Source organism: Mercenaria mercenaria, chromosome 10 (genome assembly GCF_021730395.1).
Source record: "Mercenaria mercenaria strain notata chromosome 10, MADL_Memer_1, whole genome shotgun sequence".
Taxonomy (NCBI): Eukaryota; Metazoa; Mollusca; class Bivalvia; order Venerida; family Veneridae; genus Mercenaria; species Mercenaria mercenaria.
In genome coordinates, this window is record NC_069370.1 from 13,777,083 (window position 1) to 13,796,144 (window position 19,062).

At 35.6% G+C, this 19,062-nt stretch overlaps 1 protein-coding gene across 6 annotated transcripts in view; it reads left to right on the forward strand.

Annotated features, from left to right (window-relative positions):
* Positions 1–2,712: 2,712 nt before the first annotated feature.
* The window catches only part of LOC123560041 (uncharacterized), a 39,167-nt gene continuing 22,817 nt past the window's right edge, over positions 2,713–19,062 (forward strand). For 4 of the 6 annotated variants that reach the window (XM_045352282.2, XM_045352285.2, XM_045352283.2 and 1 more), the window contains exon 1: positions 2,713–2,860. In XM_045352282.2, coding sequence (XP_045208217.2) covers positions 2,838–2,860 — 23 coding nt within the window. In that variant the 5' untranslated portion in view covers positions 2,713–2,837. The remainder of the gene's footprint in view (positions 2,861–19,062) is intronic. The other 2 variants (XM_045352288.2, XM_045352287.2) reach the window with 2 other exon arrangements.

The window sequence follows — 19,062 nt, forward strand, 5'->3', positions numbered from 1 at the left end:
AATTATTTCAGACACAAATATTGTTTATCAAATAGTCGCAAAGAACATTAGCCCCGCCCGAGTATTGAACTCTCGATCCGTAGATCTACGCGCTACCTACTGAGCAGTACATGTACATCATTTCATTAAACGAAATGTACAAAATTATTGAACGCACCAGCATAACTATAAATTGAAATAATGTCATACATTTTTTTTTATTTTTTGCAGGACTAATTTCCAAAGTATCAGTTTGATGTAGTCCAGTAAGGCTAAATGTACAGTCTAGTCAGAAATGGTCCAGACCTAAAAGGCTAAATACCAGACCTAAAAGGCTAATTACCAGATGCACACTTTGTTTTCTTGTATTGTATTCTTGTTTTGTTAATTGATATTTTTTCTTGAATAAACAGTTGATAACTAGTATGAGTTTATATGATATCGGAATAGTAAAAATCATATTCAATAAAGATTTCTCAGCTTGCTTCAAAATTGTAAAAAATCTCAGAATTTATTTCTCGGTGAGGACAGTAGGTGACAGGTAGCTCAGCTGGTTAGAGCACCCCAGACATAGAAGTACAATGTCATGGGGAGGTCTCAGGTTCGAATCCTGACCTGGCACTTGTCCACGTTATTACCTCCAATTATGTCAATTTACACTTCCAAATTTTAACACATAAATCTTCAATTCTTCATGTATGTACATTTGATCTTATAATATTTTTCATAACACAGCACATTTAGAAAGTGTTTCAAGCATTTTGCCATGGAAAACTTAAGAGATTGATGCTTTAATTTATTGTTATAAATTTTGTTGTTGAGCACAATATCCTATTAACTTTGATATAATGTTACAGTTTAGATACATGAAATGGTAGGTATATACTAATGTAACATTTAGAGTTTTTCAACTGAGAAACAGGCATGTCCCATGTTTTATAACTGCAGGTCAATAGGTAATACAAACTAGGACATTTCTGTTTTATTTAGTAAAAGTTGACTTTAGATGAATACTGCAGACCAAGATACTAGTAACAGTATATTACATTACATATTTGTAAAGGTCACTATACATAATCCTTGTATATTTCTCAATCTGCTGCATGAGCTGTCAGGAAGTTGTAGTGATAGAAATAATGGAATCTTTTGAAACTAAGTCACATTATTATTTTTGTATCAGAATGAATTATGAATAAAATCCATTTCAGAAGAAAGGGACTTGACTTAACATATTGCTTTGTGTTTTAAATGGTATGGTTGACATAATATTTACTAAAAAATTTGGTTGGAAAATGTAAAAAAGATGGAGAGAATTTTTGGTCAGACTCAAATATTGGAAATTAAACCTACTTTCTGAGAGAAGAATGAACTAAATATTTTACAACTAGCCTGGGAAATAGAATTTTTGTGTGAAATACTATCAAATTAAAACATTGAACAGAATCTAGAAACATTTTAAACATCTTTTATTGACTGTATATATATATACACATTGTTAACATTCAAGTTATTATTTTCCTTTATGTTGCAAGTGTATTACCCTTTTACCTTTTACTGATCTGATAAAATGTTTTAATGTGTGTACCAGAAATAATATTAATCATTAGTAATATTGCATCACTTCTTACATAAATATCTGGTCCATAGTTTGTGTTTTATGACATGTCTATTAATATTTGAGAATAATAGTTAATATTAATGTCTAAAGTCATGTTATATACCACTTATTGAATGGCTTCCCAGTCAGTATTCATGACTTAGCCTTTTTTTTTACTATTGACCAGCAAATACTTGCATTACTTGCATTAATAATTGTATTGTATTGAAGTTGTCTGTGCTTAGGATTTTATATGTTTCCTGAAGTGTATTTGTTTGATTTATTGTTCCCCATGTTTAGTAGGCCTATTAATTAATAAAAAATAGACTGCAAAATAGTGTGTATGAACTTTAATATATGTACAAATAAAACTGGAATTTACAAAGGTGGTTGTTTTTCACTCATGATAGTGGTGTTGAAAACTGAAATCCTGTCAGTATTACATTGTCCATGATTCATACAAACAACACTTTTTAGCATTTCCAGTTAGCAATAGCAGAGAAATTATTCTCTCTTTGGTCTAACTGTCAGTGGTGCACCAAGGGAAGGACTAGACTATCAGAACTGCAATATGTAAACGTAGAGTAAATGTTTGGTTATTAACACTTTGAACAGAATATGATATACATGTACATGTACATTGACATGGGGTGCCAGCTGGTATATCAGGCCACACAGTATTCCTTCTTGATGACATGACTTAAGCACTCTATTTGTGCATCATTTAAACGTTTAGGACATTGATCTTATGATATCTAAGTCTCCCGATCCATATTTAATATACCATAATTGCGCTGCAATACTACAGTATAGGAAAGTGAAAGTAGATTTTCCTTTTTGTCAAAAAATAATTCTATGACACGAGTCAGAGAACGATAACGGTTTAAAAAGTTTAAGTAATCACAATTACGCACATTTCTTGTAATAACATGCAAAAAATAAGTAGATTCTGAAAATTTACCGTCCTCCGCGGGACTATGTTTTAGTGTATGTACAATTATCCAAAATCGGCTAGTTATCAGTTCCTAGTATAGAGGTTAGACGGAATGTGTGACGTCACGCTCTATGTATAGAATGGCCAGATCAATACTTACTTTCTCTGACTTTCATCGTATAATGCTGATTAGATACGTCCTCGATTTAATCGAGCACCTGTCAATCATATTCTCAACTCCGCCCTATAAATTCACCGCCCCTTCCGCAGATACTGCAAGGTGCGTCTTCGTATGCCAACCTGTCAGGGAATGAGACGGATTTAGTCATGTTTTATCAGCTGATTATCGGGTGAGTTTAGTTCTAAAATATTCAAATCATGTGCGAAAATGTCTTATGTCCGCCCTAAACAAAGTCATGCCGTGTAGTTTTGCAAGAATTATTTGTACCACAGGCACTTGGTTGCACTGATAGTATTTTTCTTATATTGGCCTGTACCTACTGTTTGTTGATTTTAATAGGTGCACCAGTGCTCCCTGTATTCAAAAACATTACTTACTGTAAGTGAATCCCTTTTATTAAAAAAGTTAAAATTTTAGGTTTTGGTATATTATTACATATAAGGTATGCCTGACGAGGCAACGGAAGTGTATGACCGGTGTATGACGGGTAATGAAAAGGTTTTGAACCACTAAATTATTTCCGGCTTTTGAGCGTTGATCATGACTGTTGTCTTTTTCTAAACTATGTAATAAAAATAAATTGGTTACACAAGGTCAAAAACAAGCTCACAATATTAAATTATAGAAAAAGAACTTATTCACAATGCACATGTCAGATATTTAATTTATAAAAATTGAAAATGTATTTCTGTATGAAAGGTGGGTATATACTTCATAAGTGGCTGCAGGCAGGTAATCTCTCTCTCTCTCTCTCCCCCTCCCCACCCTCTCTCTCTCTCTCTCATAATGTCAAGTCATCTCTCGACTGATAGAGACATGGGATACACGTCGACTTGCTAGTTATGTTGAAAAAGAGTTCTAAAAGACTGATGGGTCCGACATCAGCTAAAATGAAAAGGCTAAAGGAATGTTAGCATGGTAAATGTGATTTAAAAAGAACAAGCATTAAAAGATAAAAAACCCATAGCACTCTGGTCTAGTACATGTACTTTATAGTTGCTAAAACCACTTTGAAAGCTTCAAGGTCAGGGTGGTCAAGATTATTCCACAGTACATCTGAAACTTTGTGGTCAGGTTATTCTACAAGGTCAAGGTTATTCCACAGTATTACTTGGGTGCAAGATGGTATATGCATATTCTAGCTGTGGACGGACAAGTATTTGTATGCTTATGTTTTGACGTTTTCGTTTGTTGTTGCGATGATTATGAAATTAAGCGTTTATTAGCATTTAAAGATATTTAAGTGATATTTCACATCTGTCACACTATTTAACACTGACAATTAACTATAAAATATAGCCATGGAGTAAATATTTGGCTTTGATGACAGCTTTGATTTTTGTGACATGTAGTGCCTAATTTAGAAGGATTAAACTCCATGTCCCACTTATTTTCCCATTGTTCTAGCTTGTTAAGATTTTCCTGGAGGATTTTGTTTTCATCCACAGAATTGATATCATAATAAGGTATACGTATACTTCATTATCGTCGGCAAAGTGTCGGATTTGAGACTTGATTGAAAATGGGAGATCGCTAATATAAAATAGAAAAAACTGAGGTCTAAGGATGGAACCTTGTGGAAACCCAGATGCCATTGGTACTTCTTTGGAATTTCGCCCTCAAAAACTACAAATTGACTTTCTATCAAGTAGAAATGCATAATACCACTTGATGACTTGTGGACAGACACCATGATCTTAACAAAAGTCTTACTGAAGTCGAGTACAATTAAGTCAGTTTGTTTACGACTGGAAATGCTGTTAATCAGCTCACCTATTAACTCAATTAGTTGAGTTTTACAATATCTCCTTCAGAAACGCCATGTTGGAGGTCATAAAGAATGTTACATTTAGAAAGGTGGACAGAGACATCGGAGGCATAGATGTGTTCTAGTGTTTTACAAAGTGAATGATATAACAGATAATTTGCCAAGTCATGCGGGTCCCCCTTCTTGAATAGAGGGCAAACAAAATCTTATCTCCATTTTGTGGGAACAGTGCCTGAGGAGAAAGACTATGGAAGATTACCAGTAGAACATCAACAATTTCATCATTAAGTTCCTGGAGGACAACTGGACAAAAATGGTCTGGTCCTGCAGCTTTGTCTGGTTTTAGGTTAGCTAGCAAATTGAGAATATCCATTTTATCGATGGAAATTTCAGATATTATGGAGGCAATGTTCAGAAGGCTATAGAATTTTAAGTTTTTGAAGTCAGTTTTGTCTAAAATAAAGTGGTGATTTGTTTAAATACGGATTGATAATTTTAAGTTTGAAAATGAAATAGATTATTATAGTGTTTGTGGTCTTAAACCAGTGAAATGTCAAAAAGGTTATTCCGTAACCCTACATAGTGCTGGTAAGTAAATATTTACACAGACTATCATCATAACTGAGGAGTTACATTTACATGCTCTTCACCAGTGCGGATTATTAGTCCTGCTTTGGTGTAGAAATCTTTCGCTTGAAGAATTTATCCTGGTACATGGAAGGTTGGTGGTTCTACCCAGGTGTCTAATGAAGTTATACCTGCAGGCACACCTTATGTATTCCTCCAACAACATCAGATGTTTGAAAAATACCATGTCAAGAGACAAGAAAAAAAATGTACAGCAATAGACCAAATCAGTTATTACCATTCATAATTTTATCATGTCCAAAACATTGCGCAATGATACTTATTTCCACTTTGGTGATTATTACATTTCACTCGGACTTTATCGTAGACCCCTTTGTAAAATCTCAAACTTTAAACTAAAATAAAGGTATTAAATCCATATAATATTTGAACAAAACTTCAAATTTTTGTTGTTTGTAGCATCATCTGAAGCATGTGCAGTGAAAAATCTTAATTTGATATCTAAAATAGTGTGATATTTATTTCTAGTCACTTTATTTTCATTGTAAATATACTTCGTTATACCCAAGTGGAAACTGGCAGGTACTCGAAAATGCAGCTCTCTGATTGGTCAGTTAGAACCCCTAACGTACGGTGATGTCATGTTAAAATTATAAATTTCTGGAGGTCCATCATGAATTCTGTGAAAAATTGTAATGTCAATTCTTGTACAATCTTTGTCGACGTGTCTTGTGTTATTGTTCTGGCTCTGTAGGCAAAAAGCGACATGTACTCCAGTCCGTTTTACAGTCTGTTCCATTGATCTGTTTTAGTAATACAGAGTTAATATGTAATATTAACGCATGAAATAAGTTAGGTAGTTCTAGTTACCACGCCACGATAAATTAGTGGCGTACTACCGTTTGCAAAACCAGTCGACCGTAGTTCCGTTGCCGATAATGGCCGATAATGGCGGAGTGCAATACCTTTACTTTATATCTATCCTCAGACCAAATTTTTAAGATTCTTTAAAAAGCGAATTTTCGACATACCATCAGTGCAACCAAGTGCCTGTGATTTGTACAGTATAAATCATACATGTACAGTAGTGTATAATGTATAAACATTATTCTTTCCATGTCACAGGTTTTAGACAAAATCAGGTAAAATATTTTATTCTGTGCCAACTAAAAGGACGTTGCCATGTTGTTGTATGTTGCATAGTTTGTTATGTTTATGTCAGATGCCCATAAGGGCCTAGTCTTCAAAATAAACTTGAAAGAAACTTGAAACTTGTTTAGGAATATTTAGCGTGATAACTTCTGAAAGATAAAGTCAAAATAATTAGACAATAGACATGAAAAAGTTATTTGACGTTTTTTCTTATCAAAGCCTTATTCGACAGGACATGGAAAATAAAAAATGTAAAATATCAATTAAATGAACATTCCATGGCGTTATTTGTTTAAAAGCTATGCAATTTACTTCTAAAGTTAGTAAAACGTTAACTCGGCGTTATCCTCTGAGTTTCGTAAATAGTTAAAGGCCAGGCGCGTAGCTACCAGTACGCCCGTGAATCCACATAATTTCGACATTTAAAAAAAAAAAAAAGATCTAGACTGGATGTGTTCCAAGTTGTAATTAATGTACTATAATATCATATTATAAAAGGGGCCTTAATTCAAAGCCCAGGTATTAGTTTTAGAACATGTTTGGGTATTGGGAGTGGTATTATTGCTTTCTTTTTGTAATGTTTAAGGTGTTCCTTTCCGATCAAATTTGTCAAAAGTTCCAAATTCTAAACAGATGTTACAAAAATGTTTTAGTACTGTTTATGGATACTAGATGCAAGTTATTTATTTACGAATTCATTAACAAGGATACCCGCGGTTCCCTTCCTGCTTACACACAAAACATCAAAGGGGACAACTGCCACGGCCGTGGACTGTCTTTACTCTATTTTTCATTTGCTAAAAACAACATAATAAAATTAAGGACAATACTCTATTTTAAAAAAATGATTTTTCTGATCTGTTTTGATGTCTTTTGGCCGAAAGTTTGAATTTTATCTCCGTAGTATTTACATTTATTCGCAATAAAAACGAAACAGCCTATTTACGATCGCGCTGTATGAAATTTTAAAGGTAATTTAAGAGAAAAAAATGGTTGTTTCTATTTATTTGTGATTAACATTCTGCTATTTTCTTATCAAAATTGCCATAGAGATCGAGCTATGTTTATCTTCTAGCGGTGCTGAAAGTTTCAGGTGATAATATTAAATAATGAATGCATTAGAGCTGCGCGCGTTTTCTTTTTATACGTAACGCCTAAATTTCGCAGTGTGTACATCATCACTACTAGACTTTCCTATGGTGACCTCTTTCATATATCTGGTGTCCCGGGCCGTGCGCTGTATGCCACCATAGGTCCCTAACACAGTATCACATCAAAGAATGCTGGCCTAACTTTTAATGTTTATTTTATGTTCTTGAATTATAATGTGCCCTTTATAAAGTTATTTTGAGGCCATTTTTATTAGTTTTATTTAGATTAAAGTTTATACTGTTTAAAATTTGTTAAAACTGAGTAAAATTCGATAAAATCGGCAAAATTTAAAAGGACTCAGATTTCTGACTTTTAGTTATGCCAAAATATCTTTAAAATTCTGTTCTAGAAGTATAGCTAGAATAATTTAGTGAAAAACCGGTGACTGTCTTTGCTGAAATGTAAAGTGTTTGCAAGCATTTGTATCCTAGTTTTTAAAATTACGGTCTAAAATTGACCTACATATATGACTTAAGCTTTTTATTATAGCTTCTTCAATTGCCATAAATTGTAAAATTTTAATCAATTATATCAATAAGAGCTTGAAATATTATATAATTTTCTGCAAGCCATTTTCTCGCCGGGGGGCTTTGCCCCCCCCCCCCCTGGTCCCCTACCAGGGCTCTTCCGTGGATCCGTTTGGGACCTAAGCGGTTCCCATAACTGCCTCCTGTTTGGTGAATCCACTTTATTTAGGCTTTCCTACGCGCCTGAAAGAATTACTAATAAGTGACGTTGCGTACGTTATTGGCGAACATCGGAAATTTTTCAGTTTCGTTCACTTCAATGTTTCATGAAATTCGTTTTAGAAATACGGTTGTTTATCTTCTTATATCACAAGAAAGGCAAAACAATCTCCCTGTTAGTAAATATGATCGCATTTACGTTTAACAATTAGTAAAAATTTAATTCGACATAGAATCATAGAAAACAACACAAAAACGTCATGTAAGATGAAACAGAATTCACCAATGCGCATTATTTAACGGCTTGGTAAATTCATAAAATTATTTTTTTCCGTCAAATAAGAAGACTCGGTGACGTGACGTTAACTATATTTGACGTCATTGCAGTCATTTGCTGTTCAATACTTCCTGTAACAAACAGGAAGCAAAAGACAGATCCAACTTAAAACGTAAGATTTAATGTCTTCCCTCGACAGGATTTGTTAAAATTTCAGTATTTTCTTTAACTATTGTATGCTTTCTAAAATATTTATTTTGACAAAAAGTACATAAATTCTACTTTTGAATTAGTAAGTTTTTGTCGTATATTGACTTTGATAATGGCGTTTAATATATGTATACTTTAATCTAGCCGCGATGTCACACGTGTCAAAAAATGCAAAAAATAAAATTACGAAGTTGTTTCGTGCCGAAATATTTAAAGAAATATGTATTTGTTTACAAAACAGCGACTAGAGTCTAAAAGTACATACAATTGTCTGCAAATTGATATGCATAAGTCTTACGTTGAATATGAATTAAATTTAACACATGAAAATTGCAAAATCTAGCCGAGATGTCACAGCCGTGAAATTAATGTAACGTCGACGTTACGTTTGAAAACTAAATAATGTATATGTATTACAATTGAATCTGAACACCGCAATATAATTCACTGTCTGATAAATAATTATATTGAATAAATATTATATAGTACATCTATATCAAATATTTCCTTAAATATCGAAACGACATGATTTCTGAAAACTGTAGTCCAACCACCCCAAGTAATCCCTTTAACGTTTAAACGGCTAAAAACGACGATAACGTCAGTTACGCTAATGTACGCCAACAATGAGCGTAACGTCAAGTGGAAGCGTCACCGTTTTGGAATTTGGTTGGCATTTTGCCGCCATTATAGTGACGTCATGGCCAAGGATGTTCATATAACATAAATAAGTTTGACTGAACGTTAGGAGTAAATCCTGTAAAAAATGTAAGCGAGATCTGACGACGATCAATTCAGGTTATTATCTAACAAGCTACTCTTTGTGGCAGTGGTATATTATATAATGCTTCAACAGAACCGGCAGACGGACGGACAAATCACGACCGCAGTACCAAGCTGGCCAAACAGCCAAACCAATGAAATATGTTAAAAGTTCCGTTTGAAGCATGGAATGCAACCAAGCAGCATAATAGCAGACTTGGCTTGATTAAGTCTTGTCATAGCCTCTACTCCGTCTAAAACAATGACATGCTGCCGTTTGACTGAGGCCCGATAAGGGCAGTCGAACTCGGAGCTCTATGTATAGATCTGTTTCTAGGGGAAAACCCCTGACGCACCCCCGAACCGACTTAAGTGAATTTCTTTTATAGTAACAAGAAAAACATATAGATATATACATCAAAGGGTGCCTATATGCAGAACGGGGTCACCTATTACCTAACAGGTGCCTAAATCCGAACAAAATATTTAATTCTTCAAGCTTTTGATGCATCCAGGTTTCCAATAAATATGACATGTATCAGAAATGTGCTGTCACATTCCTTTTGGAGAATTTGACCGCCGTTAGTTGTTCAAGAACGTGTCTTTATAAACAACTCAACATTTTACAAGGCAAATATCCACGTGGCAAGCAGCTTTTATCGTTTCCTTAATTCATTTGTCAATATTTGTAAAGATATTATACAAAGATTTAGATATCGCTTAAGTCAATACAAATGTAACAAGAAATATCTTTAAAAATGATGGTCGGCGAATTGTAATAAGGAAAGAAGTTTATGAATTTTTCATCTAACATTCATCTTTCATCTAACATTTTTCAAACTGCAAAACTAAACACCGCACTTTAATAATTTAAATGGTTCTCTTTTAATTTTTCTCAAAGGTTTCGTAGGGTTGCAATTTTGTTTCGTTTTTCCTTAGACGAATAATTACAGCAGTAATTTGATGAAGATTCATGAAGCGGTTCATGAGAAGAGGTCATTAAACGTGTTTATATTTTTAGTTAAATTGGTCCCTATCCCCATTTGTAACAAAATAGCAGGAGACCTTACGATATTGTTACACATCGAGTTTGATAAAAATCCATTACATTTTAGTGGTTAATGCGAAGAAAGGCATATCTACTTTTCTACTTTTAGCTATAGTGGTCCCTAATAGGGCTCAAGTTCCTATATAAATAAATTTGGAAGAGGACCTTATAATGATGCTCCAGACCAAGTATGACAAAGATCCACCAAGCTGTTCATGAGACGCTGTATAAAGGCATTTCTAGTTTTAGCTCTAGCAGCCCTTAAAGGGGTCAAATGTCCCAGCTGAACAAAGTTGGCTGCGGGCCTAATAAAGATGCTACAAATCAAGTTTGATTAGAATACATGAGAAAAAATCAAAGGATTTTTATGCCCCCACCACTTTGGGGGAGAGGGGGGGGGCATATAGATTTGCTCTTGTCCGTCCGTCCTTCCGAAAATGTTGTGTCGTGCGTAGCTCTGAAAGTATTTGACGTAGAGTCACAAAACTTTACAGGAATGTTGGTCAGCATGTGCAGTTGTGCACCTGGGGTTTCACGTCCGGATTCATTCAGTCTTGTAGAAGTTATGGCCCCTGACTTTGTAAAAATTGGTCATTTTAATGTTGTGTCGCGCCTAGCTCCAAAAGTATTTGACGTAGAGTCACAAAACTTTACAGGAATGTTGGTCAGCATGTGTAGTTGTGCACCTGGGGTTTCGCGTCCGGATTCATTCAGTCGTGTAGGAGTTATGGCCCCTGACTTAGTAAAAAATTGGTCATTTTAATGTTGTGTCGCGCATAGCTCCAAAAGTATATGACCTAGAGTCACAAAACTTTAAAGGAATGTTGGTCAGCATGTGTAGTTGTGCACCTGGGGTTTCGCGTCCGGATTCATCCAGTCCTGTAGGAGTTATGGCCCCTGACTTAGTAAAAAATTGGTCATTTTAATGTTGTGTCGCGCATAGCTCCAAATGTATTTGACCTAGAATCACCAAAGTTTACAGGAATGTTGGTCAGCATATGCAGTTGTGCACCTGGGGTTTCGCGTCCGGATTCATTCAGTCGTGTAGGAGTTATAGCCACTGACTTAGTTAAAAATGGGTCATTTTAATGTTGTGTCGTGCGTAGCTCCAAAAGTATTTGACCTAGAGTCACCAAAGTTTACAGGAATGTTGGTCAGCATGTGCAGTTGTGCACCTGGGGTTTCGCATCCGGATTCATTCAGTATTGTAGGAGTTCTGGCCCCTGACCTGGGAAAAAATTGTCATTTTAATGTCATGTAGTGGGGGCATCTGTGTCCCATGGACACATTTCTAGTTTTATTTATTATTTTTATTTATTTCTAAAATAGGCCAACTGATCCCGCTTTAACAAATAGCATATTCGCTATTCATGAATCTTTGGACAATGGCGTCACACCTATAAAAAAGTGAAGGTCAAGCAAAACATACAATTGTAATTATTTCAATATTTCTGTTTCATAAGCAAAGTTTGACTGTAGTCATATCACACAGATAAACTGTATGCAGCGTACCTTCATTTCAGTGTAATGAGATTCAGTCATTATAGCATATATATAATAAAACAGATTTCAACTGAGTTCAATATTTGCATGCCATACTAAAGAAAATATTCATATATAATAAATCAGTTAAATAATTTATAACAAATATTCAAAGCAAACAAGTACTCACTTTAATATGCAATCTGAGTAAGTCACAAAAGCAAGAAACCTTTTCATATACAGACAACAACTGTAACAAGGAAAATCTTTTAAAAAGCACTTCTCTACTTAAAAGACTCTTATCACACCCTTATTCTTGTGATACGCAGACCGTATTCAGCTCTTTCTTTAATTTGATATATGTTGGTATTTGAATAGGTTTTTATCATATTTATTAAATTTACTTATCATTTTGAGATATATCAATATTCTTGCTAAATATACTGAGCCAAATTTAGCTTTAAAACTGTGAACAGCGTCGTTTAGGATAAACGCTTCGTCTACATTTCACTCAGCGTAGCACAATCAACAGAGTGAAAGAAATTGACACTCTCGTCCAATCAGGCAGAGTGTTGCATAAATCTTCCATTTTGATAAATTATCTATAATGCGTTATCAAGTAGTTTGATTTGCAAACTGAAGTCACGTGGCATAGGAAACGAAAACGAATTTAGACGGCGTCGCCGAAAAATACATGTTTGAAAGGCCTACAAACTTAACGAGTTATAATGGTGTTCGGAAATAGGTTCACATCCAATTGAAATGATGTAGCATTTATTACCGAACGTTACTTTGTACATGACATTCCTGTAAAGTATTACGTACTGCAAAAAGAGTATATAAATAAATAAATGAACTAAATAGGTAAGTAGATAAAAATAAAATAAGTAAATAAATAAATAGTTTCCAAATATGTGCCTGCTGTCGAGGCTAAATAGCGAATATACACGAATCTACATGACTAATGCCAGAAATATCAGTTTTCAGGAACATAAATTGTTGCAAAACACACAAGATTCAAGATTCAAAGTTTATTTCTTGTAACGTATACATAAAGTATCTTGTTACAAACAGATGTTTTAACAAATACAACGTGACACATTCAAATAACACGCACACGTACGCACAATAAAAATAACAATTCACAATACGTTCACAAAACACACCAGTGTCAATAATCCCTGCAAACTTCGGTATGAAGTAATTCTTCAGAAGAAAACTGCACAAGAAACTGCTAGTAGTACAATCAAAATGTTAACTATTGGCAATGGAGGGTATTAGAGTTGTAGATCTAGTAAAATTGTCCGTTAGGTTTGGTGGGGATCACTTTTTATACGCCCGTTTGAAAAACGGGACGTATTGTGGGAACGCCCCTGGCGGGCGGGCGGCGTCCACAGACTTTGTCCGGAGCATATCTTCTAAGTGCATGAAGGGATTTTGATGAAACTTGGCACAGTTGTTCACCATCATGAGACGGAGTGTCATGCGCAAAAACCAGGTCCCTAGGTCTAAGGTCAAGGTCACACTTAGAGGTCAAAGGTCAAATTCAAGAATGATTTTGTCCGGAGCATATCTTCTTCATGCATGGAGGGATTTTGATGAAAGTTGGCACAATTGTTCATCATCATGAGACAGAGTGTCATGCGCAAGAACCAGGCCCCTGCGTCTAAGGTCATGGTCACACTTAGAGGTCAAAGGATACAAGAAAGAAAACTTTGTCCGGAGCATATCTTCTTCACGCATGGAGGGATTTTAATATAACTTGGCACAAATGTTCACCACCACGAGGCGGAGTGTCCTGCGCAAGAACCAGGTCCCTAGGTCTAAGGTCAAGGTCACACTTAGAGGCCAAAGGATACAAGAATGAAAACCTTGTCCAGAGCATTTCTTCTTCATGCATAGAGGGATTTTGATATAACTTAGCACAAATGTTCACCACCACGAGGCGGAGTGTCATGCGCAAGAACCAGGTCCCTAAATCAAAGGTCAAGGTCACACTTAGAGGCCAAAGGTCAGATACAAGAATGACTTTGTTCGAAGCATTTCTTCTTCATGCATGGAGGGATTTTGATGTAACTTGGCACAATTATACACCATCATGAGACGAAGTGTCATACGCAGTTCCCTTCTTTAGAATTACTTCCCTTTGTTGTTACTATAAATAGCTTATATTGTAACTTTTTCATTTCTAGTCGAAGGGAAAAATCGAGACCACTTTTCTGTAGTACAACATGCATGTTACATCCAATTATGAGGTGTATTTTGACCAATCTCTACCTGGTAAAGATTTTTGTGTGGACTTACAATTTTTTTTTTAAGATTATCTTCCCTTAGTTGTTACTATAAATAACTTATATTGTAACTTTTTTATAATTGACCGTAGGGAAAAAACAAGACCACTTTTCTGTGGTACAACATAGATGTTACTTTCAAATTTTAGGTGTATTTTAAGGTATCTCTACCTGGTAAGGAGTTTTTTTGTGGACTTAGAAAAACAAATGACTTACAATGATTACTAAACAACCACAAAATTAAAATTCCATTTGCAAATACAGGTGCTAGAGTAAAGAAATGTACTGTGACGGGCGTATATTGTGACATTCTGGCACTCTTGTTAATAGATATTATCGTCGAAAGTCTTTTTAGGAGCCGGTGTTTTACACGGAAAGAGTAACTTTTTTAAATAGAATAATGTCCGGGAGTCGATATTGTATGAGAGTTCGAATGTAGTAATTTCGGTAGTGAGTATTTTACATGGAAGGAGTCACTTTTCTATAGAATAATAACCGGGGTCGTTATTCTATGAGATTCGAAGGGAGTCATCTTTAGGGAGTCAGTATTTAACTTGGAAGGGTCAGTTTTTCTATAGAATAATGACCGGGGGTCGTTATTCTATAGAGTTTTCAAAGGGAGTCAGTTTTTTATAAGGGGAGTCAATATTTTACAGGAAAGGAGTCACATTTTCTATAGAATAATGACCGGGGGGTCGCTATTCTATGGGGGTCGAAATACTTCATTACACCGGCGGTCAATACTGGTTAAAACCGGTCAGTACTGGTCAATACCGGTCAATACTGGCCGATTCAGTACTATGGTCACTCTTGGGAGTCAATACTGGTTTATTCAACACTTTTACGTAATGTACATTCACAGATTAGCACAGACTGTATTAGTAATATAAAAATAATAAAGCAATTTGAATAATATAAAAACTTTGTTCATAAAAACTGTGTTGGTCAATACTGGTCGATTCAATTTTGGTCCTTGGCAATGTGTCCTGGTCAGGCTCCATTTTGGACAATATATTTAGACTTGTCAATGCCAGTTTATTCAAATTGAATTCTTTTTATCTTCTTACAGTAGCCTTTATTTTAAAGTAATTAAAGATTTTATTACTGTAAATTACATTCATTGAAATGGACAGTACTGGTCATTCAAATTTTGGTCCTACGCAATCCCTGTAGTGGTCAATACTGGTCAGTTGAATACTTTGGTTGCATTACTTATTTTTATGCCCCCCCTTCGAAGAAGGAGGGGTATATTGTTTTGCAGATGTCGGTCGGTAGGTCGGTCGGTCTGTCGGTCGGTCGGAATGTAGACCAATCCGTTTCCGGATGATAACTCAAGAACGCTTGGGCCTAGGATCATGGAAGTTGATAGGAAGGTTGGTCATCATCAGCAGATGACCCCTATTGATTTTGAGGTGTGTATGTCAAAGGCCAAGGTCACAGTGACCCTGAATAGTAAAACGGTTTCCGGATGTTAACTCTAGAACACTTAGGCCTAGGATCATGAAAGTTGATAGGATGGTTGGTAATGACCAGCAGATGACCCCTATTGATTTTGAGGTCAGTATGTTAAAGGTCAAGGTCACAGTGACCCTGAACAGTAAAACGGTTTCCGGATGATAACTCCAGAACACTTAGGCCTAGGGTCACGAAAGTTGATAGGGAGGTTGATCATGACCAGCAGATGACCCCTATTGATTTTGAGGTCAGTATGTCAAAGGTCAAGGTCACAGTGACCAGGAGCAGTAAAACGGTTTCCAGGCAATAATTGTAGAACGCTTGGGCCTAGTGTCAGGAAAATTGATAGTTAGGTTGGCCATGACCAGCAGATGACCTCTATTGATTTTGAGGGCATTAAGTCAAAGGTCAAGGTCACATAGTCCAGGAACAGTTAAAACGGTTTCTGATCTTCTTGTCCAAAACCATAGGGCCTAGGGGCTTTGATATTTGGTATGTAGCAAAATCTAGTGGTCCTCTACCAAGATTGTTCAGATTGTTTTCCTGGGGTCAAATATGGCCCCACCCCGGGGGTCACATGGTTTATATAGACTTATAAAGGAAAAAACTTTGAAAAACCTCTTGTCCAAAACCACAGGGCCTAGGGCTTTGATATTTTGTATATGACATCATCTAGTGGTCATCTACTATGATTTTTCAAATTATTCCCCTAGGGTCAAATATGGCTCCGCCCTGGGGGTCACATGGTTTACATAGACTTCTTGTCTTCTTGTCCAAACCACAAAGACTATGGCTTTGATATTTTGTAATGTAGCATCATTTAGTGGTTCTCTACCAAGTTTGTTAAAATTATCCCTCTAGGGTCAAATATGGCCCCACCCCAGGGGTCATATGGTTCATATATACTTATATAGGGAAAAACTTAGAACCTTAATGTCCATAACTTACATCATTCAAATTTGGACCACATGTATAGTTTTGAGTGGCAAGATGAATCTTGACATGAGTTGACCTTGATCTTGACCTAGTGACCTACTTTCACATTTCTGTAGCTACAGCCTTCAAATTTGGACCACATGCATAGGTTTGTGTACCGAAAAAATCTTTGACCTTGTTATTGACCTAGTGACCTACTTTCACATTTCTGAAGGTACAGGCTTCAAATTTGGACCACATGCATAGTTTTTTGTTCCAAAATGAAATTTGACATTGATTTTGACCTAGTGACCTACTTTCACATTTCTCAAGCTACAGCCTTCTAATTTGAACCACATGCATAGTTTTGTGTACCGAAATGAACTTTGATCTTGAGATTGACCTAGTGACCTACTTTCACATTTCTGAAGGTACAGACTTCAAATTTAGATAGCATGCATATTTTTGTGTTCCGAAATAAAATTTGACCTTGATTTTTACCTAGTGACCTACTTTCACATTTCTCAAGCTACAGCCTTCGAAGTTGAAGCACATGCATAGTTCTGTCTACCGAAATGAACTTTGACCTTGAAATTGATCTAGTGACCTGCTTTCACATTTCTCAAGCCACAGCTTTCAAATTTGGACCACATACACATTGTTTTGTACCTAAATGAAATTTGACATTGATTTTGACCTTGAGCTAGTCTTGAAATTTGGAACATTCAAAAATGGTTCAGTGGATGGTGCCAAGATCACTCTGTAATCTCTTGTTAGGTTAACAGGTTAAAGGTCTAGGTCATATTAAACCAGAATGGTAGAACTTTCGTTTACAGTGAGCATATAATTTCTGTTCCTTGTGCAATTACTGAACGCATCAAGGGGGGCATTCGTGTGCGACGAGCTCTTGTTAAAATAAAGTTACCATGTTCAAACAATCGGATTATTGGTCATGACAGCTAATTAATGATTTGATAAACAGGCCAGCAACATATCTGTTGTATATTGTAAGACATGGTATCAATTAGGCAATGCGACAATTGCTCTCAAAACACAAGTAAACCACTTCCATCAAAGGGTCCAGGTATTCACATCAGTTTTTCTTTAAATTATTTATACTGTTATACCAGTAGAAATAATTAAATTTATCACTTGTGAATCAAACACTTATTGCTACAGTTTATGAAATTCTTTCTAGAAATTAAGTTCAGTTAAATTAGCTGTTTTTCCACTTACTGTGACATTTTTTTGTAGAAAAATAATATATTTTGTAATCTAATCTAACAGAAAATGTTCAATGCCCAGTATTGACCAACTGACCAATTCTGGCCAGTTCGGGAGTATTGATTAGGTTGATTTAACTACTTAAATAATAATGCCTGCATTCACCTTAATCAAGCTCCAAATGCTCTTAAACAGTCATTATTTAATTGTTCATAAACTCTGCAAAATATCTTAAGAGTCAGTATTGACTAATTGACCAGTATTGACTAATTGACCAACTGACCAGTATTGACCGGTATTGACCACTTCAGGGAGTATTGACCGGGGCGGTTTTAACGGGTTAAATTTAACCGCCCAGCATTGCTTCATGACCGTGAAGAAAAAGGAAAAACACAATGGGCCGTCCATATGTCAAAAGTTGGGTACGTGCGAGCAAAAAAGTTAGTAGCAGGGCTTTTTTCCTTCTATAATAGGGGCCCTTAACAGGCCCCTTCCCTTCAGATTTTTTTTAATCATGCAGTTTCCCCCAAAAATTGAGTTTACATCAGGTTTTTTAATCCCCTTTACCGAGCTATCCCGCCCCCCCCCCTCCCCAAATAAAAAAAATCACAGACCTGGCCCCTTCTCCTGGTAAAAAACCCTGAGTAGCTATTGTTAAGAAAATCTTAGCACCAGTCTTTGTAAATCATTTGATTGCTTTAGACTGAATGTATATATATGTGTGTGTTTCAAACTAAACGTATGGAACAGAATTAGGGCAAAAACTGCATTGTGATTTCGTATATCCAATCTTGCGATTTACATATATGCATTCGTTATTCACATGCTTCCGTCGGACATCCCATTTTGCATTGTTTCATGACCATTTGTGCATCCTATGTTTACGTGTTCCTCTCTAACATTCATACATGCTTTTAAATTGTTTCATTTTAATACAATGGTTGCTTCTTCATTAGTCTATGACATTATCTTGCTTTCGGTCATGCTGCAATGTGACATGCATCACTCGGTGTATTAGCTTGTGGTTAAACTAGAGGCTAATCACTACCAAAAAGAATGTAAGCCTCCGCTCACAAGTAGTCCAAATATAAATAGTACTAATCTTTTTTCCTTTCCTAGTGCATTTTCCCAACAGCAACGTGCTTACTTTTACCCTACCGCGTTTCAGTATGTATCACTTTGCATTCTATTGAAATCGGCATGTTCCTATCGCATGCTAGGTAAAAATGGCGTCGTAAGAATTTAATGTCTCGAAAAGAGAACTTGAAAGAAGCGAAAAGCAGTAAATTCAGCGGGTTGTATTTAACGAACTGTAGTTTTCTTATATAAAAGTTAACACCCCCTTTTCTTTTTGTTTTTGT